Source organism: Sinocyclocheilus rhinocerous, unplaced genomic scaffold, assembly GCF_001515625.1.
Source record: "Sinocyclocheilus rhinocerous isolate Xijiao unplaced genomic scaffold, SAMN03320098_v1.1 scaffold952, whole genome shotgun sequence".
Taxonomy (NCBI): Eukaryota; Metazoa; Chordata; class Actinopteri; order Cypriniformes; family Cyprinidae; genus Sinocyclocheilus; species Sinocyclocheilus rhinocerous.
Genome location: NW_015641498.1, coordinates 306,338 through 331,008, shown reverse-complemented (window position 1 = coordinate 331,008; position 24,671 = coordinate 306,338). Strand labels below are relative to the sequence as shown.

Sequence of the window (24,671 nt, the reverse complement as noted above, 5' to 3'; positions counted from 1 at the left end):
AAATAAAAGTTTTTGTTTACATTATATATGTATGTGTGCTGTGTATATTTGTTATGTATATATAAATGCACACACATACAATATATATTTGATATTATATATAAATATATTTAATATGTAAACATAAAATATTTTTCTTAAATATATACATGCATGTGTTTGTATTTATATATAAATAATAAATATACACAGTATACACACATAGTATGTAAACAAAAACTTTTACAGTTTGTTTAACAGTTTGATGTTATGTCTGTGTGATGACCATTTATTTATTTTTCTTTATTTACATTTAAATTGTATTTTAACTCACTGTGAGTTTTGTATTTTATTTGTAAATTGTTTGTATTGTTATATTACATGTTTGTAAATTTAAATGTTTTCAATAAAAACGCTATTTAAAAACAACCACTGACCTGTTGTGCAGATGTTAGACAGATTATAAATACTGTAGCCCAGTAAACAACTTTGTATTGTAGGATTATTAGTATTATTCATTCTAGTATTACATATTAATATAAATATTATAAGATTTGGGTACAGTGAATACAGTCGGATGTATTAAATATATAAACTCACACTATTTGCATGACTATTTGCATGTGCCCCAATGTGGAATGATAAATAATTTATTTCTGTTTCAATCTCATTTTTTTTCTTGCTACAAACAGCATCTACAAACAGATGATGGTGTATTGTAATGGTGTTCGATTCGCAAACGAATCGTTCATTGGAATCGGTTCCTTTCGAAGAATCTGTCATATCGAATCGCGCAAGACTGAACTCTGCCCCAAAATCGGTTGCTCTTGAAGGGGTATTATTAACTATAAATGACATACTGTAAATAAAGGTGGAAACTTTGCTGAAACATATATCATATTTAATTGTTGTGGTTGTGCAACATGTATTCCTTGTTTGCAAAGAGCACTTTAAGCTGAAATTATGATATGGGAGTCCAAACAATGTTGTGTATTCGTATATCACGTCTTGAAGAAACCATTATTTAGCTGACATAATCAGACACATCCGCTTTTTTTCTTTATGGGTGAAGAAACGAATAACTGAATCGGTTTGTTGAAAAGATTCATTGGATCTGTTCAACGAACCGATTCACTAAATGCATCGGGCTTCCCAAGTAAGAGCGCCTCTAGCGGCGGATCGAGGGAGTTTTTATTGAACTCTTTGACTGGACTTCGCCGTTCCAGCTTTACAAAAGCCATGGCAAGCATGGAACACGTTCCAACTTATTAGAAATACAAAGCCTTTGGAAGATCTTTTGAAGATATCGAGTTGTCTCTCCTTTTAGGACGTGCAATGGCTCCCGCCAAAAGAAAAGAGCTGGATCTGAAGGAACTGTGCTGAATGCAGCTCATTCATGGAGTAAAGTGAGTCGTTTGGGGATCATGAGTACAGGTTAGTTTCCTGGATGAATAAGGTTACTTCTGTTGGAACAAGCAGTCCAGGCAGGGAAGTCAGAAACGTAGGGGGTTTTATGGTGAGAAGTTGCGATATTTAACGGTTTCATTAAAATATTTCCATGTGTTGCAACTTTATTGAAGTAGCAGCTTCAGTGTTCCCATTCTCTGTTAGAGGCTAATATTGTGCTAACGGGACGAACTGCTTAAAACAAGCATAACACATTCCTGGATGAAGAAGGTAAGGAACGATTTTGTGGTTTTATTTTAAAAAGCTGAACCCTGGAGGGATATTCTATTTTCAGCCTTATCCAGGTTTTTTCCCAGGCATATATATATATATATGGAAACCGCACGGAATAGGCTACTTTGATTTGACTTCAGTCTTTTGTTTCAACCTTTCTTTATTTCCTTTCCCCGTCCATTCGGTTTTTATACACACAAATAACCATTTTGGTTCGAGGTTACTTTTTCCTTTGTTCTCGTCAATCGATATGGACACTGCTATGGAGGGTAACGTGGAAAAGTCCCGTGATTGTCTTTCCACTGCTGTAAGGAACTCTCTCCGAGAACATCCGCCCGATGATGACTCGGTCTCGCGTGCTGCCGATGTAGAAGCAGGGACTCCGGCGAGAGACGGTTCGTGAGCTCGGTTCCTGGATCCGGACTGAAGCACGAGCTCCGGATCGACTGAGCGGAGGAGGGCGACTCCAGGATTAGTCTTGGATTGCTTCCCTTGGAATGGGAAGACCACATTTCCTCAAGAGAGCATCAACAAACCCGAGTTGTTGGTTTTTTTTTCTCCCGAAAGCGCTGTCTACGTGAATTCAGCGAAGTCAACACAATTGTTTTCTTCTTTTATCGTTAATTGTGACATCTGTAAAAGGAGAGGTCTGAAATCAAAATATTCCACTATGATCTTCTGTACAAAGTTTCTATGATAACTGTAGTTACTTTAAAACTAACAGGATCTGCTTCAAACCATGTAAACATCTTTATTTTACTAAATTTAAAATGTTTTATGGAAGTAACGGTAACTAGAATTGTAGTAACTGCATTTTGTAGGAAATTAGGGTGTTTACTACACTGATTCTTGAGACATTAGAATATATCCCATGCCTGCTATTAGTTCTGAACGTAGCAACATTTCCAGTTTTTGTCTATAACTCAGTAATTCATATAGATTACATTTTATAAACTAAGAGGAAATACAAAAATGTCTATGTATACAAAATAGCTGTGTCCTTATTTGATATCTGAGACTTTAATATGTTTATGAGAACATTTATAAATCGGGCAATATCAAAACCATCCTTCACCTGTAATTTCATCAGCTCAACAACATTACATTGGCTGAGGAGAAACTGAGTGATTTATGTATATAATTTAGATTGCCCTAATCATTCTTATATTTTCTCTTTCACAACTTACTACCATGCAGTAAAAAGTTTTTGAACAGTAAGATTTTTAATGTTTTTGAAAGTCTCTTCTGCTCACCAAGCCTGCATTTATTTTATCCAAAATACTGCAAAAGCAGTAATATTGTAAAATATTTTTACTATTTAAAATGACTGCTTTCTATTTGAATATATTTTGAAATGTAATTTACTGCTGTGATCAAAGCTACATTTTCAGCATCATGTCAACTCAATTATTCCAATTAAACCGTAACATAATAGTTTGGGATATAATAGCAACACCAGAAAAACAAAATGGCTACAACATTTGATACCTGTGTGATATGTAAAATATGGATATTTTCCTCAACATTGCAGCTGTCATCTCCTACAATTCAATAAATGGACCTGACAGTTTATTAGACTTTGTATTATCCATTCTTTCTGAAAGTTGAATGCTCTTCAACATCCAAACATAGGTGAATGTCTCTAAAAATGTTAAACTCATTTATCTAACATACTTTCTTGGTACATGAAGGGCTATAAAAGGAAAGGTCTGATATTAGATTTTGGATATTAGAAGCCACTGTTTAGAATGCTGTACTAGAATATGCTATTAAGCATTATTGTGAAAGATGACAAAATCTTGACCTGATAATGACTCATACTGGACTGGCGCTTCATTTACAGAACCTCACACAATCCTAATAGCAGAGAATCAAAAGTCAATAAATGGACCTGACAGTTTATTAGACTTTGTATTATCCATTCTTTCTGAAAGTTGAATGCTCTTCAACATCCAAACATAGGTGAATGTCTCTAAAAATGTTAAACTCATTTATCTAACATACTTTCTTGGTACATGAAGGGCTATAAAAGGAAAGGTCTGATATTAGATTTTGGATATTAGAAGCCACTGTTTAGAATGCTGTACTAGAATATGCTATTAAGCACTATTGTGAAAGATGACAAAATCTTGACCTGATAATGACTCATACTGGACTGGAGCTTCATTTACAGAACCTCACACAATCCTAATAGCAGAGAATCAAAAGTTTCTATGTGCAGATACTGATGTATGTTTCAGAGCTGCATTTCAGTCTTGATCTCAGTCATGAGCCATCGTGTTCAGCTGTGTGTATGTGGTATGCAAGTCTATTCATGGAATTCATGTAGCTCCCTCTCTTTCTTCTCTGTGTGAGTTTATGTAGGAATGAAGAAACCACCAGTTGCCCCCAAACCCAAGCTGGTTCAGTCGCAGAAACCATCACCTCCCCCCATCGCCCCAAAACCAGAGATCCTGCTGCCTTCACCCTCACCCACTGCGCACAAGAGAGGAAAACCTGCTGTCGCCCCCAAACCATGTTTGCCCAAAGCCCCTCAGAAACCTCTCCAGCCAAGACAAGATCCCTGCAAAACCCAACTTCCCCCTGTCTCCAAAAATGGGGGTCCTGCTCTACTATCTTCACACCTGTCACATTACATTATACCACCCAGTACTCAAGGTCATCAGCTAGGTAACAGAAAATCAGAGGATTCTAAGGAAGTATGTGGAACAGCAGAGGTAAGTGTTTTCAAAGAGGGGGACAGCCCAAAAGAACAGTTGTTTTACAATGACACATTGGAACATGCTTCCCGATCTGAACGGGAACAAATGCATGCTCCCACGGACTCATCCCACACTTCCACAGAGGCACAGGAAGAACCAAACTCTGCCACACTAAAAAAAGACCAGGCAGGTACACAAAAACAAACTTCTGTGCAGATCCCAAGACACAGTCCTACAGAAAGTCTGCAGGAATGGTCTGCAGAGCAGAAACACACCGGGAACTCCATTTTTAGCTCTTGCACCGGTGACAATGATGGTGTTCCTGCACCACCCAGCAAGCCACTCCCTGTACCCCATCCACGACGCCCTCGGAGGGCACTTCTTAGGCAGAATGTTGTGGAAACTGCACCTTTGGACACTCAAGCAGATACACCTACAGAGACTTCCGAACACGTTCAGACAGACTCATTACTAGAAAATCCCAAAAACACTTCAAAAAGCTGTCATACCTACACGGACACACCTCTAAATTTATGTTCCCCTAAAGATAACACGGAAAACACAGACACTGACTCCTCAACCAACACTGATTCTTTGCACAATGTAGACTCTTTTCACAGTGCACATACTGAAGACGTGCCTCCTGATCTAGACTCCGCCCATTATTCAGTTCCGAAAAATGGTGGAACTTTAGCTTCCATGAACACAGCTGCGGAGGAGGGGTCGCAACCTCCAGCTCCGCCACCTCGACAGAAATCCCTCCCACAAATGGTTGATTCCTCATGCAAGGCCTCAACATCAGTGGACAACTTGCTTTTGCATTGCCACTCAGATCTTCAGGAGGTTGAGTGTAAAGATGAGGAGGTGCAAAGCGATGATGAAGATGATGGCGCATATGGAGATTTTGCTCGATACCCAATAACTCGGAGTCTTCCTAAACAGATTAAGCTCAGCTGTGGCTCACAAGTGGCAGCTATAACCAAGCCGTCTCTGGACGGGGAGGAAAAGTCACCGAAAGTCATGCCTAAAAAGCCCCAACGAAACAGTCTTCCCGCATCCGTCGTGTTGCGGAAGCAAAACACGCCTCCGCTAACGCACACTCCTCCTCCTATTCCTAACTCCAGTCCTCCCATATTCAGAGAACTTCCAGCACCTCCTCAGGAGAAACCTTCATGGCGAGTCGCTCTTCCTAACATCTCGCTCTTCAGTAGGAACCAGCCGACTCGCAGTAACAGCCAACCACAGGCTGGAGGTGTGGGACCTCTTTTCGTCAAACAGAGGGCGAAGTCGTTTTCCTCTGCAGATCTTCAGAGAGTGGACACCGGATCCGTATCTTCCGAGCAGTTGGTGCGCTCCGATCAAACACGCCGTAGCTTGCGGAAACTTCTAGAGCTGCGTGTGTGTGCACGGTTGCTTCCGAAGTTGCTTCGGAGTGGACAGTCCCTGGATTGCACTCGTACTGATGCTGAATACGAGGAGCATAAAGCCACGCCCACTAATCAGGTCGCACCTTGCGATGATGAAGAAGCTCAAGCTGACAGTGAGGCTGACTGCGGAGTGGAATACGAGAACGTCCCATTATACGAGGAGATTCCAGAGTACATGAACCTGCCCTGGGTTTATTCAAACCAGGATGTGGACACAGGCGTGTATGAAGTTCAGGAACCATGTGAGGTGAACAGGTCAGTTTGTGCATATGCATATATGTCATTATTCACGTCGCCATCCTGAGCTACAGTTGTCTTGTTTAATAGGTCTTGATTTGAGGGATGTACTGTGATTGATTGAGGTTACAGATATGGTAACAGCTTTGTGCCAATTCAAGCACGATTCCGAAATTAAAAATATATAACACATACCCTTTGAGCAATTTAGGAAAAAATTGGATATTACAGTATGTTTCATTGAGAATACATTGAGAAATTTTACAAATGTTTGCTATGATTAGGTGTACTTGGTGTTGGGGAAAGTTACTTTTAAAAGTAAGGCATTAGAATATTGTGTTATTCCATAAAAAGTAACTAATTGCATTAGTTAGTTACTTTTTATAGAAAGTAATGATATGTTCCTTTTGAGTTTTTGACAAATTCTGTCACCAGGGCTGGGCTTGCTTATTTGTTTTTTAATAACAAAAAAACCCCAAAAATATATTTTTGGCAAACTCTCTATTTCCGCGCATCTACATTTCAAATAACAAATTTGAGCACGAAAAGACGCGACATATGAACGGCCTCATCACAATTCGTCGTGTCATTGCGTACCACTGTATCAGTGCCCTTATTTGTGCATATTTCATTTGAAGAAGACATGATATGTGCGCATACACAGTGCTGGTTCATGTTTGGAGCACAATAAAATATGAAATATGTTCACGAAAACTTGAAACACGCTTGATTTGAATTCTCCTCTTTAATACGACCTCATGCATAATACAGCGCAGTGATTGGATTATAAGAGTACATTCTCGTGAATAATACTGAGAAAAGCGCATAAAATTGATGACGTAGATACATACTCTCCAGCTGAAATGGCTCCAACAAATGAGAAAATAATCACTGTTCCCCTAATAATAGACATAATGAATGCTATTGTTGTTTTCACTGATGTGCACTTATAACTTGCCTATAAACTATATAATAATTATTAGACATAACAATCAACATATTTTGGTGGTTATGACCAAGGGATCACTGTTTGGATGGTTGCATGGTCTAGTTAGCCTCTGCCAGTAGATGCCATAACTACACTACTGTACTGTAAACAGGCCACCTCGGCTAAGACTTTATAGATCAACAAGCTATATTTTCTAATCAGGCAGTCGGTAGAATCCCCAAAAACATTGTCACACAGACAGGTCTGAGTCGTGTCTGTAAATTACAATATATAGTCACATCTTTCCTGATTGAATGCCTGTGCAACATTAACCTGGTCTCAACAAGAGCAGTAACTATAAAGATAACAACAACGATAAGTATATTAACGTCCACACCGATGGATAATCGTTTTTTTCATCAGCGTGTGTTGCAGTTTAGTCATCTGCTGCTTTAAATGCTTGAGCTCTTTAAAACCAGGTGGATTCTGATTGGCTGTGAATGTTTTTATCATTCATCAGCTGGAAAAACGTGATTGCTGCAAGTGATTCCAACAATATTGTTCCTAGTTGTGGTGGGGACTTCCCTATTCTCATGGAATTATGACAGTAATTAATTAAAACTTTAAAGTTATTGTTAAAAGTTGTTGTCTATGGTGTGAATGGCTTTAAGAATCAGAGTAACCCCCAAAACTATAGAATCCGGATAACATTTTAATATATTTTGCTATATATTTTAATGTGTGCTATATTTGTTTGGTCTGTGTGATCATGGAAGTGTGTGCGAGGGTTACAGTCCACTCTTTTAGTCCAGGTTGGGCCACTTTCCTGTGGGTTATTTTCAGTGGCCAGAGCAGGAAATGTCTGTAGAGAAGAGAGCTGAGCCACTGGAAAATAACCTTTCCCTCTCTCTGTTTCTCCCACACTCTTTCTCTCACACACTCTCGTTCTCAGAATTTTCAACTGAGATCTTCTGGCTCACAGTCATGCTTTGTCATTACAACATTTCCAACACAGTAGCAAAAATCATGTCATATCAGTAAACCATGAATCATCTCATTCTGATTGCAAAATATCCCAACTGCTGACTGTATTACTGACATCATTAGAAAACATCAGCGCCCACGGCTAATTTTTTCTCAGCAGTAAGTGTTTTCATAAAAGTTTTGTTTTAGTTTTGTAGAGAAAGTCATGCGTAAGCATGGTTCATTTTTGTCTACAAAACTAATTTCAAGCCTGTAGATCAAAAAGAATTGAAAGATCATACATTTAGAAACATTAATTCCAAACATTTCTGTGATGACTCTGGACTTTGTAAACACATTCTTGACCTCCATCACACATCGGCTTGCCAGTGATGGGGTCTCAGTGACGGTGAAATCTTACAGCATTTTGCTGAATTCGCAGTTGGGTTCCAGATGCACAGGACGTTGAATCAAGTTTGTGGTCGTGTGTTTAGAGTTGTCAGCAAGTTGTTACCAACAAATATTTTACAGTCATGTGGGCTGCAGCCCTGGATCCCAGTAATAATACATTATCATCTTTGATCTCTCAGTAACACAATGCAGAATACACTGCGTTTAATACTGTTTCACCATGCAACAATGCAAATCGCCGTTTCTTTCTTTCATGACTCATTTGATTGAACTGCAAAAATCTTCGAAATCATATGTTTAGATTTTAACTTACTCTGAAATGTATTTTTGCATACTGTTTCAGATGCACAGTATGCAGTAGGAAGCATGCTAGTTTAGCATTCTGAAAACATAACCACTTTCTCTTTAACTGTGGGACTTAAATTGATTTGGCCACTGGACTCTTATTAGTTAATGGGAGTCATGCTGAAGCACTTGGAGTGAAACATGTGCATCTATGTACCTACTTAACCATATTTTGGGGACAAATTTGTACCCAGAAGTGAGCTAAACCTGACAAAATCTCCCAAAACCTCGGGGGATGTTTTATTTGTAAAAACATTAAGAAATGTGTGGGTTAGGGTTTTGTTATAGTACTTATAACTAGCTATACAGTACTGTTCAAAAAGGCCATAAGTATTTTCACCAACAAACCAAAAAAAAAAATGGTTTTAAGTTTTTCTATCTTTTGCTGTAGTGTGTCAGTAGGGAATATCAGTTTACATTTCCAAACATTCCTTTTGCCATTAATTGTAATAATCCAGTGAGATTGTTGTATGGACAAGTAGTTTGACAACAGCCAGTGCTCCACACAGAGATCTGATCTCACCGTCATCCAGTCTGTCTGGGATTACATGAAGAAACAAAAAGAACTGAGGCAGACTAAACCTAGAAGAACTTTGGCAACATCTCCAAGACGCTTCAAGAAAGCTACTGTACTGTGAAAAGTTTTAGGCACTTGTGTAAAAATGCTGTAAAGTGAGGATCCTTTCAAAAAGAATGTCATACATAGATGTTATTTATCAATTAACTTCTATTAACTAAATCAAATCAACATTAGGTGTGACCACCCTTTGCGTTTAAAGGTGACCTATCATGAAAATCTGACTTTTTTCGTGTTTACGAGCTATAATCGGGTCCGTGGTGCATCTACCAACCCAGAAAACGTGAAAAAGAACAACCCAATAATGTTTTTTGATAAGCATTTCTCTGCAAACTTGTGAAAAAATGAGCCGCTCAGATTTTGTCGTTGGCTGTAAAGACGAGCACAGAACACTAATTAGAGTCCCAGCCTCAGAGGAGACGAGAGCAGAGGATGGCAGTGGTTTTGCGTTCAGAAAACCGTATATCAGAAGTTTAAATGGATATGGCTTTAAAGCGCATGATTTCAGTGCGATATACATGATAATCAAAACTAAATGCATGTTTTTTAGCAGAGTATCTGAGGTACTAACTGTAAAGGCACAGCCCTCTTCTGGAAAAGGGGGCGGGGAGCAGCAGCTCATTTGCATTCAAAGAGACATGCACGAAAACAGCGTGTTTCTGCTTCCACTCAAAATAGGCATTTTCAAAATGATATAATAAAGTATCTGTGGGGTATTTTGGGGACACCAGACACTTATATAACATATTGTAAAACATTGTAAAACTTTAAAACAGCTTTTGTCCTAGGTACACTTGCACATAGTTTTTCAGGTAGCTTTGTAGGTAGGTTTCTTCAAGTGTCTTGGAGACATTACACTACAGCAAAAGATAGAAATAACTGTCTTGAAATCTTTTTTTAAATACTAATGGCCCAAGACTTTTGCTCAGTACTGTATATAAAAACAATATAAGTCTATACAGTGTCCCCATTGTGTGACTTTGCACACTCTACAAATTTTGCAAATCTTTAAAGATTCCTCTGATCTTGGACCAAAATCTGTAGTCTTTGAATGGTAGTTTGACACGTTCGCCGACAGCCGATTAATGACCACTGATCTTTGATCAAATTCTGCCAGTGTCAGAAGTTTTGAGGCACAGTCCTGCAGTATGGCTTATCCTATGATGACCATCAAATCAAAATGCATTACGAGCACAGAACTTGATGGTGCAATTGGTGTGACAAAAAGCAAATCACTACTTGCACCACTTGCTTCCCTTTTTCTTTTCAATGAATGAATTTTGTTTTCAATCTGGCACATTCCAGCTTCTGAATTTGAGTGCCCTTAATAGATAGATAGCTCATATTTTAAATAACATTGACACTAATTGCCCAGGCACGACAGAAACTCCAAACTCCTGCCTGTGTATCTCTGTGTGTGAGAGAGGTTGTGCACTTGAGAGCTTGTGTATGAATGTGTGTGTGTGTGTGTGTGTGTGTATGTGTGTGTCTATTTGCAGAGTGAGTTTATATAAGCTATAAACAAGAGCAGCTCTGTCCTGCTGCAGGAGAAAGAATGAGAGCGAGGGGAACCAGAAAGAGGGCAGAAAGTGTGTGTGAATGCATGAGCGTGCGTGAGAGTTTGCTTGTGCTAACTGGTGCTGGATGCTAAAGGAACCGTTCACCCAAAAATGAAACTTGCTTTTCTCACCCCAAATGTCACTCCAAACATGTATGACATCATTTCTTATGTGGAGCAAAAAAGCAGAAATTTAGGAGATTGTTCATGCTGCTCTTTTCCATACAATGAAAACAAATAAATAAATAGGGTAAAGTTTAAAATGTAGAATATTTAACAATATTTTTGCATCATTTTAATGTATTATTATTTTTGCACATATTTGTGAGCCAATTACCGTCTATCAGTAAAAAACCTGTTTGATTGCTTGCACTTTGGACTGAACGTGTGTACTTTCTGTTTGATGACAGATGTTCTGTGAGTGGTGATCTGTCAGAGGATGGATTGAGCTCTGAGGAAGATGGCAACAGTTCTGACTCCAGCAAAGAAGACATGAGCCATTCAAAAGACAAAGAGGTACTACACCTTTACGCAGACAGACATAACTACATCACAGCAAAATGGATGGTCATTTTTGGCATGCCAGGTTCAGCACAAGTTAAGCTCTGACAACATCTGTGATTGTTTCTTCCATTACCACAGGAAATCATTTCAACTCATCTCTTAGTTAGAGTAAACGGTAAACACAGACAAAAAATTGTGTTTACACTAATCCACCTACAATGGAAGTTTATGAGGCAGGACATTGCACTGGGATAAACACTGAAATACATAGTGTTTTGAAAGTATAGCCACAGGACTTGAATATTATGCATCAGATTATTGTGACAAAATTGCATACTGGCCTCCACAAAGTTGACGAACTTTGTTGAATAACTAATTTAAGTTAGTTTAATTTTAGCATGGTTTAACAGTTGCAAAGTAAAAAAAAATACAACCAAATATACAGTGGCATGACACTGTCGATAAAGCTTAATCCTTTTTCAACTTCCATCTTCAAAACAGCTGCTGATTTAACAAAGGCCATGTGGGCGGGGAAAATGTCAACCACAAATATCTATTAAATCCCTAAAATTAAGTCCCATCCTACATTATTTACTTCTGAATATTGTGTTTTCACTCAGAAATTATTCATTGAATTTCAAGGAACTGTTCGTCCAAAAGTGAAAATTCCAAACTCGGAACTAAAGACTTGATACAGAAATGAAGATATTTTTAATGAAACCTGAGAAATTTCTATCCCTCCATTGTAAGTCATGTTCACTAAAAATTTAAGTTTCAAAAATCGAGTAATTGGCCGTAATTTTATGATGAAAAGATTTAATGTAGGCTATTATTCACATTAAGGTATTTGGAAGGTATAATTAAGGTAAATGGAAGCTCCAGTGCAAACATGTTTTGTTTGAGTCCTTAGCCATCTTCAAGAATTGGCTAAAAACACATCTCTTCCATCTTTATTTGACCTTCTAACTGTAGCACTCTCTATTCTAATTCTATTCTTAAAAAAAAACAACTAACACTAGCTTCTCTAATCTTTTTGTATTCTATCTATTTGTTTTCTTTTTATAAATTATACAATTAACAAAAGCAAAAAAAGGCCTCTAACACTAGCTTGCTCTATTCTTCTATTCTATCTGTTTTCTTTTGATCTATTATATAATTTAAAAAAACCTTGCTACGTGTACTGCGTTGTTTGTAAATAAAGACTAAACGACAGCTTCTGATATATTTGTTTAGCGATTTATTTCATTCATCTCCCTCTCGCTGGTGGAACTTTGTATTGTGTGACGTAGTCCAGTGAAGGTGTGTTTAGGGCGGGTTTTACAGGAGTGCCGCGAGGCTACTGGCTCGACAGTGGAAACGCGGCATGATTTCGGCCTCTGTGGAATCAGGCGCTAAAAATAATACCCATTAAAAGTTCGTTGAGCCAATGGGATCACTCGGGGTCCTAAGCGGACCCGATTTCGAGGGGGGGACTCAATTTCTCATGACACTGGCTCGCACTGGCCAGTGGAAAAGCGGCTAAAGGGTGAAGATGGCAGAAGACTGTACATGCGCGAGATGGACATATGCGCATCTTGTCATGACATTAGAGCTTACATATAGTCCTGTTGTGTCTAATATGAATAGACCCAAGCTATTCACAGATATTGCCAGATAATCACTTTACCTCTACCATACTTTTAACAGACTTGGATCGTTTGTGATTCTGGCTGTCATCCTTTCTTGCGTTGTCTTGAGCCTTCACTTTGCCAATTATAAGCTATATTGTTAGTAGCCTGGATAGCCCACAGTCATTATGCTACACCATATCGCCCTCTACTGGATGTAAAATGCTCTGCAGTACATTTTGTCATTTTAGAATGTTAAGTATGGTAACACTTTAGAATAGGGAACACTTATTCACTATTAACTACGAATTTTCCCTCAATAAATTCCTAATTTGCTGCTTATTAATAGTTATTAAGGTAGTTGTTAAGTTTAGGTATTGGGTAGGATTAGGGATGTAGAATAAGGTCATGTAGAATAAGGCATTAATATGTGCTTAATTACTACTAATAAATGGCTAATATTCTAGTAATATGCATGCTAATAAGCAACTAGTTAAGAGACCCTAAAATAAAGTGTTACCTTAAGTTCTACTTCTGTAGTTATTTTGGTGAAAGTAACTCAAAAGTAATACAGGAGTCATGTAACGCATTACAATTCTGAGACAGTAATATTGTAAGGTAAGGAATTACTTTTAAATAACAGTAACAAGTAATCTATAATGTACTACAGTTTGGAAGTAACTTGCACAACACTGCTCTTTTGTTAGTTTTGACTGCTTTTATTGTCCTCATTTGTAAGTCGCTTTGGATAAAAGCGTCTGCTAAATGTAAATGTAAATGGAATGCAATGTTTTAGCTTCACCAAGAACCAAAGAGGTTCATTCTCGTGTGTCACACAAGTATGTTTGAGGTTCAGCAGAAACCAATGAGATTTGTTCTCCTGCATCAAGCAAGTACGGTTGAGCTTCCATTTACCATATTTGACGAGTGGATGTATGTGCATTGATCAATGTTTTTAAGTGAATAAAAGCTTATCATATAAAGTGATTTGGATTAAACCACTCTATTCGTGTGGATTACTTTTTCAATTTCTTTATGAACTTTTTGAAGCGTGAAAGTTTTAGTAGAATGGTCTTTTAAAGAAGAGATAGAAATCGCTCAGGTTTCATTAAAAATGTCTTCATTTGTGTTTTGAAGATGAACAAAAGTCTTATAGGTTTGGTATGACATGAAGGTGAGTAAACATCTTTTTGGTGAACTATCCCTTTGAATGCATCGAGAATGTTGTTACTCATCTTGTATTTAAGAGAAAAACTTTAGAAGAAATAGGAACTCCACTTGTGGATAAATCACTTGTGGATAAATCAGATTTGGGAAGGTGTGTCCAGCAGACTTTCTGTCTCGAGATAATCCAGAGAGACCCCCCAGACACACCCCGATCTGAGAAACAGGGGGTGCTTTCAGTCAAAATTTGTCCTTGTATTTAGACAGACCGCGATCCAAATAAAGACTGCAGCCTCTCACCAGCCCATAACAACACACACACACACTCAAGCTCACATGGAGTACTGCATTTGTTTTGCTATGAGGCTGTATGCTGTTGGTAATAATGGTTGGATGTAGCAACTGTGTAAGTTAACGGCACTTAAATTTATATAATAGATTCTAAAATGGTCTAATATTATAAAAGCATTTTAACATGTTTGTCTTTAGGAGGTAGAGAGGGCAAAGAGGAACAAGGTGGTCCACATCGCAATGGAGATCATGAGCTCAGAGAAAGTGTATGTACAACAAAAAAAAAAGTATTTCATTAATGCATATTCATATTTAATAGTTTCTATGAACATTTAGGGGGAATTATTTCATTGAGTTTATATTTTGGTTGTGTGTTTGTGTCTGTAGGTTTGTGGACGTTCTGAAGTTACTTCACATCGTAAGTCATCACTATTTTCACTGGATCCAGATTTGAATCAAGAATTTTGTTTGTAGTGCTTCGTGTCGTGCCTAACAATGCCCCTTAACCGTTATAAATTCACTGTAAACCACGGCTTCTTGGGGCTTATTGCTTTAGTTAGCGTACTAAAGCACAGAATGTTGTCAACATGCTAAACCCTCTCCAAGCAGCAGTGTTATTATAGTATTTATTATAATATTGAATTCACTTTTATTTGTATATTTTAAGTTTTCGTTTTAGTAACTTCGTTATGTGTAAGTTTTATAACATGTATGTTTTTAATTTCTGGTTAACTCTTGATAACTTTGATGAGCAAATTTTGTATTTAACTATTATTTAGGCCAACATTTCAAAATTTCTATAAGTTTAAACAAGTTTTTCATCTAATATTTATATTGTATTTTAGCTTTATTTAAAATATCAAACTATTTTTATTAGTTTTATTTTATTTTTTCTATTTTCTTAGCATATGATTATAGGACAGTTTTTTAGATTTGACAGGAAGCGAAGTGGGAGAGAGAGAGAGGGGGGCGGGATCGGGAAAGGTCCTGACTCGAGCCAGGATTCGAACTCGGGACGTCCGTAGCGCAACATCGCTGTATGTTGACCCGCTGCCCACAAGGCTATCAGTGCCGACATTAGTTTTATTTTTAGTTAACAATAACAACAATGCCAAGACATTGCCACGCTTTATTTATCTAATTTAAAGCACCATTTCTAAGAAAAATAAAAATAAAAATCTAGATACATTCCAGTCGACTTCACTAGCCAACTAGTTAGACAAGTAGTGATGCATCCTGACCCATCCCTATTCAGAGAGACGTAAAAAATTAGAAAGTCAGAAATAAAGTGAAAATAGACAGGAAAGAGACAACAGAGGAAAGACGAGAGGAAGAGCTTGTCCAGAGAGACTGTGGTAGAGGAATAAGAGATCAACGGACAGAGAGAGTTTCGGAAAGAAATTACACCCACCCTCCCTTTAACCCACTTGTTTGGCCATGACCCTGAACAGCTGTCCTAAAGACGTGTGTGTGTGTTTGTGTGTGTGTGTGTGTGTCTGTGTGTGTGTGAGAGAAAATGTTCTCTCTACTTCCTGTTAAAGCTGTAGATGGACTGGGCTGTCAATTTATGCTCTTCAGTTTGTTTGTTTTTACCCTGATTGTGTTTGGAAATGTTTAGTCGAGCGCTGTTAATTGTACCTTGAAAGATTTATTGCGAAAACTTCAAATGGACTCTTATTGGTACTGTTTGTGGTTTTATTTAAGTTTAAATGCTCATAAATGAAGTCATAGTTTGAATTCACGGATGTTTGTTGCTATTACTCCTCTTGTCTAGCTGTCTCTGTTTTGTTGGCAGTAGCTAACATCTCCATTTCTGTGTCAGGATTTCCGAGATGCAGTTGCCAAAGCGACTCGTGCGAGCGGGAAGCCGCCGGTCGAGGAGAAAGTGTTGAATCAGATCTTATACTATCTGCCCCAACTCTATGAACTCAATAAAGACCTGCTGAAAGAGCTGGAGGAGAGAGTGGCCCACTGGTAACACACATAAACAATATGAAAGCTAAATGTGTTGCAAATGAATTTCATGTCATTTTTGTGTTTGAGTAGCATGTATGTTTTGTGGATAGCAGTAGAGAGAGTTCAAAAAAAGGATGCAAAAGAATGAGGGTATTTAGAAGTTGGATGGTGTTTATTGATCTTTTTAAGAAGTCTAAATTATAATAAAAATTCCTACATTTCTCAATTTTGTTTCTGGGCGTCTCTCTGACTACTGCAGGTCTGATCATCAGAGATTGGCTGATATCTTTGTTCAGAAAGGTCCGTATCTGAAGATGTACTCTACCTACATACGAGAGTTTGACCATAATGTGGCTCTGCTGGATGAACAATGTCGCAAAAATCCTCCTTTTGCTAACGTTGTGCGTCAGTTTGAGGTAGGAGTTTGTGCGGGCCGCTACAAATAGATCAATGTATGGGAAACACTGGACACTGTTTTAGTAGTTGTTGCATGATTCTACACCTACGGACTATGAAAAATGCTTAACTTATTGCTAGTAGCTTATTTTAACTGTAAATTTTAAGTTCAGTAAATATACTTGTAGTCAAGTATAGGTATTTTTTAATACTTCATACATTTGCAGCTGCATTTTATTGTTATTATTTTAATTATTTAATTGTTTGTATTTCTTTCACTTTATTATTAAAGTTATTATCATTAATAATAATAATTATAGAAAGAAAACAGAAAAGAAGCTTTCTCCAATCACACTGTATTTAGTAGATCAAAAAATATTTCTGATGTATCTGATATTTCTGATAAAAAAATTTACTTTTGAAATGATCTAAAATTACAACATACTAGCTGTATAACATACTACAAATCATACTGTGCATAATATACTATTACACTGATTAATCAATGCTGAGTGGTCTTTTGTTAAAGGGGATATGTGTACTTTTTAAAACCGGGAAACCTGTTTGAAAACAGTCATTTACTGCGTTTCCATTACCATTATTGCAAATTGAAAATGCGCCCAATATCGCAATCCTATATATCGCAAAAAAGGTTTTTATGCTTCCATGAGGTGGTTTTTCAGGCAATTTGAAAAAGTTAACTGTTTCACAAAACTGCAATGAAAACAGTTGTTGTTTTTCGCATTTGCAGGTCACCTAGTGTATGTGAAAGTCACATGATCATTTTTAATGTACTATAACCTCCAAAAAACACCTCATACGTGGCCGCTCTCAAGTATAAGGGGCTCTCCTTGCCATTAATGCTTTAATAAACCCTTATTTACACTGCACACTCCGACGCAGCCACTCCAGTCACTGCTTGTGTTTTCACCAGCCGCTGCGGTATGCTCCAGAACGCTGAACACATGAGTTCAGAACTTTCAACGCTGCTTCGCCAAAGATACACTACACTATCCTTCGATGAAAAATAATGGCTAGTGCGGTGGCTGCGATTTTACGTAATCCTACCATCATGACTCACGAGAGGAAAAAAATTATGTTCTAGTCGCATAACATTGGTTGATGGAAACGCCGTCATTTCGCAATAGTTTATTTTATCGACATTTATAAAATAAGGTTTTGCGCAAATCTGTAATGGAAACCAGGCCAGTGTTTTTTGCTGTTTTTTTCCATTTGGTAATGCTTCACATTTAAGATTTCACTTTTTTATTCTTAGATGAGTCCTCGCTGTGCTAGTCTTGCTTTGAAGCATTACCTGCTGAAACCGGTGCAGCGGATACCTCAGTACCAGCTCCTGCTCACAGGTACACACCATCAGATGAGTACACACTGCAATCAACATTAGAACAAGAGCATATCAGGCCCATCACAGGAAGCCAAACACAGCAGATACATCATTTGTTTTAGCTAGTGGACTTTTTGAGTTTTGGCTAGATTTGGCTGAGGAGGGACAGTTTGGTCAAATTAAAGTGAATTTAATTTTCAAACGTTTTCTTGCATTGGACAAACTTATGATTAAACTTAAAGTAATTCAAATACTTTAATGAATACAATAAATCTCTGTAACCAATTCTGAGTCTTCCAATTAATTTTCATGTCTCTTTCAGATTATTTGAAGAACCTTCCTGAGGATTCATCTGACTATAAAGACACACAAAGTAAGGGCACACCATTTCCCTAGAAAGGATACACACTTGAGCAGGGACTCGTATTATGCAGCTAAGGTGCCACTTTTAGTAAATGACCAAGGCCCAGTAAATAAATAAATAAAATAAAATGACCTGGTAAAATTCCCATTAACCAGCAATTACAGCTAGGGCCATTGTCTTAGACCAGCCTCATATTTTTTACCTCATTCATCAAAATCATAAATGCCGGTCAGGCATTCCTAATTTTCATAGATGCTTCCAAAATGTCTGTCTGTTTTTTTGGGGGTTTTTTTAATTCACCCTTGCTATTTTCTAAATGCATGTTATTGATCTTATTGACATTGGCATTCATCTGTTTCACTCAGACGTCTGTCACAATAAGGAAAAAAAGATCGGACACTACTTCCATTTCACCGTCATTTGTAATATTTTATAAAAAATCAAATTTACAATAATTGATCTGTCATTAAGAAATCTGTGAAGCTTTTGACTTTATTTTTTTTGTACAAAAAAAAAAGTTCAAATGTTTATTGAACTTCTGTTTGTTTGGTTTACCCAGCTGCTCTCAGTGTGGTGAAAGAAGTGGCGAACCACGCGAACGACATCATGAAGCAAGGGGTAACACAACAAACACAACCAAACCACCATTAAAGGGTTAGTTCACCCAAAAAATGAAAACTCTGTCATTAATTACTCACCCTCATGTCGTTTCAAACCTGTAAGACCTTCGTTCATCTTCGGAACACAAATTAAGATATTTTTGATGGAATCTGAGAGCTGTCTGACCCTGCATAGATAGCAACACAACTGAAATGTTCCCAAGTCCAGAAACGTAGCAAGGAGATCTGTAAAATAATCCATGTGACATCAGCAAGTCCAGAAATGTAGCAAGGAGATCTGTAAAATAATCCATGTGACATCAGTGGCTCATCCGCAATTATACGAAGCTACGAAAAATAATGACTTTATTCAACTGGACTTATCAGCTGACGACATGACGGTGAGTAATTAATGACAGAATTTAAATTTTTGGGGTGAACTATCCCTTTAAGATAAATATGAATGACTTTGACTTATAACACGCATCTCATTTTTTCTAGGATAACTTTCAGAAGCTGATGCAGGTTCAATACAGTCTGAACGGTCACCATGAAATCGTCCAGCCTGGCAGGGTAAGAAACTTAATTAGCACTGATTCATCGTGTCTGAGCAGTGCCTGAGGTCTCTGCGTTGCTAATCTAACATGCTCTTGTTGCATACGCAGGTTTTCTTAAAGGAGGGCACTCTGATGAAACTCTCCAGGAAAGTTATGCAGCCCAGAATGTTCTTCCTGGTAAGAAACTGTGGTCAAATATGTTGAGATTTAAATGATGATCAAATGTTTATTATAAAATTGACAGTGTTATTTTAGTATCATTTATATACTGTTATAGTGTTTGTTTGTTTTTTGCTTTTATTTTATATTTTCTCTTTGTGTTTTTGTCATTTTTATTAATACTTTTTTTTTTATATTGATATTTAGGTTTCATGTATTTTTATTTCAGTTTAGTTTTTATTTATTTCAAGTTAGTGCAACAACTTAAACTTATTTGAGTAAGTTGCCAAAGCAACATTTCTAATTTTCACCATTTATTTAGATTAAGCTTTTCATCTTTGTTCCTATCTTATTATCTCTGTTTATTTATTTTTATATACTTATTAAATAATTGCACAGTCTATGGAGTGGACCTGATTTACATTTCACTACATTGTTTTATGCTGTCTATATAACTGTGTAAGTGACATAACAATTTTGCATCTTAATATTTATATTTTCCAGCTTTTTTTCCGTTAACAAATGTTTTTAATATTTAAATTTTAGTCAATGATAATAACCTAGAAAATTGATATTTCCAACTGATTGAATCATATTTGAGGCAGTAAAACTAAAAAGAGACACAGAACTGTGACCACAAACAAATATTACTATGTGCATTAATGTGGTCATTTACAAAACGGGAAATTGCTGCATATGACAGGAAACTGAATGGTGTAACACTTTTTTTGGACATCCAGTAAATTGTCTTTCTCTTAACAGTTTAATGATATTCTGCTGTACACAACACCCGTTCAGTCTGGCCAGTATAAAGTCAACAGCATGCTCTCTCTGGCTGGCATGAAGGTCAGATATCCACCAGCATAATACTTCCTTACACACACACACACACACACACACACACACACAAACTCACAAGAGATGTAACGTGTGTGTCCCACGTCTAGGTGAGCAAACCAAGTCAGGAGGCCTATCAGAATGAGTTAAACATTGAGAGTGTGGAACGGTCCTTCATACTGTCTGCCAAGTAAGAAATACACACACACACACACACACACACATAATGATTTATGTGTGGGTTCTACATGAAAGAAATATCAGCAGTGGAAAGAATAATTATATACACGATAATGATCCTTTGATCACTTGTGCCAAAACAATATTTGGTACTTATGTTTAATTAAATTGAAATCACAGACTGTAAATGATGTTTGCAGTTCAGCCACAGAAAGAGACGAATGGCTGGAAGCCATCGCTAAAGCAATAGATGACTACACCAGAAAGAAGATTTCTTTCTTTTCCAGTCGAAGCCAAGAGGTGGGTGCATTTAAGAGTGATTGATTTTTTTTGGTGTTTCTTTCTGTGTGCTTTCATCAAATTTATAGGGTCTTCACTGACATGCGTATACACTGCTAAAAGTCATTTTTGTCTTGTTTTCCTGCATAAATATTTAAACATTCTTTAAACATACGTTTCCTTGAGATGCAAAATTACATAAAATACAAAGTCTTGTTTATTAAGTCTAGCTTAGGACACATTATCAGCCAATGGGGTAAGAAAACTAAAACTGTTTTCCCTTTGATATCTTCCATATTGGGAGATATTGGTTCTTGTTTTAAGCATGAATTCAACCTAATGCAATTTAAAATGTAAATTCTAATAAATTACAAATTCCTTAACCTAATTTTTTTTTTAAATACATTTTTCATTTTGCATCTCAAATAAATGTATTTTGATTTAAGAATGTTTAGATAATTGTACTGGAATACATGAAAAAAACACAAAAACATATTTTTTTGCAGTAATACTGATGTATGATAGCCAGTTTAATGCTTTAAGAGCTAAGCGTACAATATTAAGCATGCACCAGAAATATTCATACCAAGTCAAGTCCAATGCCATATATTCATAATTCTAATTCTCACTATATATCTGTGTGTGTGTGTATAATATATATATATGTACACCTTGCTACGTGTCGTTCGTTAGGCTAACCGAGACATGTCATTTGCACTTATATATTGTTGCTCTTTTGTTAGTTTTGACTGCTTTTATTGTCCTCATTTGTAAGTCGCTTTGGATAAAAGAGTCTGCTAAATGACTAAATGTAAATGTAAATATATATATAATTTCCCATAGCTGATTGAATTGTTAATTCAAACTGTTAAAACACTGACCTTGCCATTGAAAATATAAAAGTATGAAATATTCACAAACAAAAGACTAGAACTATGCCCAGCAAGGCTGATGCCAAAGTTTTTTGTCATTTTATGAAAAATATTATGCAATCAATCAACAAGAAGGTCATGTTGATTAACATGTTGTCATGAAAGTCATGAAGATCAATTCCTGAAAAATGATCTATCAAATTTGTGAAAAATCTCTGGAAAAAGTTCAGATGTTGTTTGGCATTCATACTAGGGCTGGGTAAAAAAATATCGATATCTCAATATTAATAGATTCTCATTTTTACGGAACGATATCGATCAGTCTAGCCCAGGGGTGTCCAAACTCGGTCCTGGAGGGCCGATGTCCTGCAGAGTTTAGCTCCAACTTGCCTCAACACACCTGCTGGGAAGTTTATAGTATGCCTAGTATGCATGATTAGCTGGTTCAGGTGTGTTTAATTGGGGTTGGATCTAAACTCTGCAGGACATCGGCCCTCCAGGACCGAGTTTGGGCACCCCTGGTCTAGCCTGTTTTCAGTTAATGGATGGAACGTTGCCTTCAACGGAACGTCCCATCCAATAAATTGCAATAAGCATTGTGCTTTGGTACTTTTAATATAAAACAAAGTCTCAGATTTCAAATTCTGTCCATTGTATTGCAGTATTTAAACAAATGCCATTTTGGCGCTGTTTAATGTGGAGTGACAGATCGCTGTAGCGCCTCAGTTCAGCGCGAGGCACACGTGAACTGATCATCTCCTCCACATTAATACCAGTTTCAGCACAAAATAAGCATGACTATACATCCGAAGGCAAGTTAAAAGAAAGAGTACAACTTTACAATCCATATCCTGTCTCATGTAATCGCTCAATCAGTGTTTCAGCCGCGCAAAGACGTCACATTTAACGTCACATTTAACTCAGAAAAACATATTCGGTGACCATAAACTCATTAGTCAGATAGATAAATAAACTGTAGAGGGGTATTTTGCTAAATATATGCACCATATAACATATTCATTATAAATTTTACTGTTCTTCAATGTTTAATTTATGTTTTAATAAATCCATCAGGATTTTATGACAGCCACCATTGTTTATATAAAAAAAATAATTGAAGTAGAAATATTATGTAATTGTAACTTTATTATTTTAAAAACTTCATTAAGTGAAATTTTAACAAATCAGTTCATTTTAACCTTCAATATTATATTAATGTAGTACCAACTGACTCTCATGTATATTTTACAGCATTAGTTGAGAGATTTTTTTTCCTTGAAAATTTGGCATGTACTGTACCTGATATATATCCAAAATAATCGACATTGAATCAAATCGGTAATCGAATCGAATCGCAAGCTTGTGAATGAGAATCGAATCGAATCGTGAAATTTGTGTCAAAACCCAGCCCTAATTCATACTACAACAAATGGCAGAGCTTCCAAATAAAAAAAGCAACAGATAATTGCAGGACAATATTTCAGACACTTTTTGAAGGAGCTCATAAAAATGCACTCTATCTTTTTTTTTTTCCCTGTGTAGTTGGAGGGAATCTCTGATGATGGTCTACCGCTGGGTTCTAAAGCTCCTATCTGGATTCCAGATTTGAGAACGACCATGTGTATGATCTGCACGTGTGAGTTCACGCTCACCTGGAGACGCCACCACTGCCGTGCCTGCGGGAAGGTTAGAAATAAGTTCTAGGCTTTGTTTCTTTTTCTTTTTTTTTGAATGAACAAATAGGCTTGATTTGCATTTGATGTGGCAACAGGTGGTGTGTCAGGCATGTTCGTCCAATAAATACTACCTGGAATACCTAAAGAATCAGCTGGCACGAGTGTGTGACCACTGCTATATCAAACTACAGCACAAGGGTATGAGATTTCTGCTGAGAAACCCACTTTTTCTACTCTTCTTTCATATTCTCTTACTCCCACTTCTTCACTAGTAGTTTTTTTTTATTGGACATGCTTGTTTATAATGGTATTTGCTCATACTTGACAACCTGAGCAACCACATAGCAACAGTGTTGTATTGTTAACTAAAATGAAAAGTTATCAATAGTAAAAATATAAGATGAAATCTTAGAAATGTTCAATTAGAATGCACTAGCAGTGTGGTTGCACAGGCAAACACTACATCTTTTTTTCTAATATGTTGTTTTGCTTTTGTCTCATAGGTGACCAATCCAATGTGACCGTTTCCCCAAGTGGGCGGAGTTCAACATTTGCTTTTTCTAGAAAACAGAAGAAGATTCCTTCTGCCCTCAAAGAGGTGACTTGAAGTTGTACATTACCCATAATGCAACGGCTTGCAGCATTTGCGTTATCTAATGTCACTGTAATGAAGGTTTCTGTTTCTTCCACAACGCTGACGTCATATTACTACGTTACTATTAAAACGACATCTCGCTCACAGGTGTCTGCTAACACTGAGAATTCCTCCATGAGTGGATATCTGCAAAGATCCAAAGGCCACAAGAAACCATGGAAGAGGCTGTGGTTCGTCATTAAGAACAAAGTCCTCTACACTTACGCCGCTAGTGAAGTATGCAACCTTTACTTATGTAATAACTTTTAGTGTTCTGGAAGCTACTCATAATTTATCAACGGAAGCTTGACTGATGATTATCTAAGTAGCTACACTACAAAATGAACTATTTAAAAAAACAGCTAATTTCATTGAAGCTACCTAAAAATATATACTTTTTGGCAGTATTACTATTGTTGGCCAAGGTACACTACTAACAAAAAG

General features: G+C 37.0%; 1 protein-coding gene across 1 annotated transcript in view; it reads left to right on the top strand.

Moving 5' to 3' along the window:
- Positions 1-1,217: 1,217 nt before the first annotated feature.
- Positions 1,218-24,671, top strand: part of fgd6 (FYVE, RhoGEF and PH domain containing 6) — a 27,081-nt gene continuing 3,627 nt past the window's right edge. The window contains exons 1-19 of the mRNA XM_016571860.1: positions 1,218-1,413; positions 4,024-6,043; positions 11,218-11,323; positions 14,572-14,639; positions 14,761-14,791; positions 16,196-16,347; positions 16,589-16,745; positions 18,002-18,089; positions 18,393-18,443; positions 18,994-19,052; positions 19,535-19,606; positions 19,699-19,767; positions 20,512-20,595; positions 20,697-20,776; positions 20,967-21,066; positions 23,460-23,603; positions 23,689-23,791; positions 24,097-24,191; positions 24,336-24,464. Of these exons, the coding sequence (XP_016427346.1) occupies positions 1,404-1,413; positions 4,024-6,043; positions 11,218-11,323; positions 14,572-14,639; positions 14,761-14,791; positions 16,196-16,347; positions 16,589-16,745; positions 18,002-18,089; positions 18,393-18,443; positions 18,994-19,052; positions 19,535-19,606; positions 19,699-19,767; positions 20,512-20,595; positions 20,697-20,776; positions 20,967-21,066; positions 23,460-23,603; positions 23,689-23,791; positions 24,097-24,191; positions 24,336-24,464 (3,618 nt within the window). The 5' untranslated portion in view covers positions 1,218-1,403. The remainder of the gene's footprint in view (positions 1,414-4,023; positions 6,044-11,217; positions 11,324-14,571; positions 14,640-14,760; positions 14,792-16,195; positions 16,348-16,588; positions 16,746-18,001; positions 18,090-18,392; positions 18,444-18,993; positions 19,053-19,534; positions 19,607-19,698; positions 19,768-20,511; positions 20,596-20,696; positions 20,777-20,966; positions 21,067-23,459; positions 23,604-23,688; positions 23,792-24,096; positions 24,192-24,335; positions 24,465-24,671) is intronic.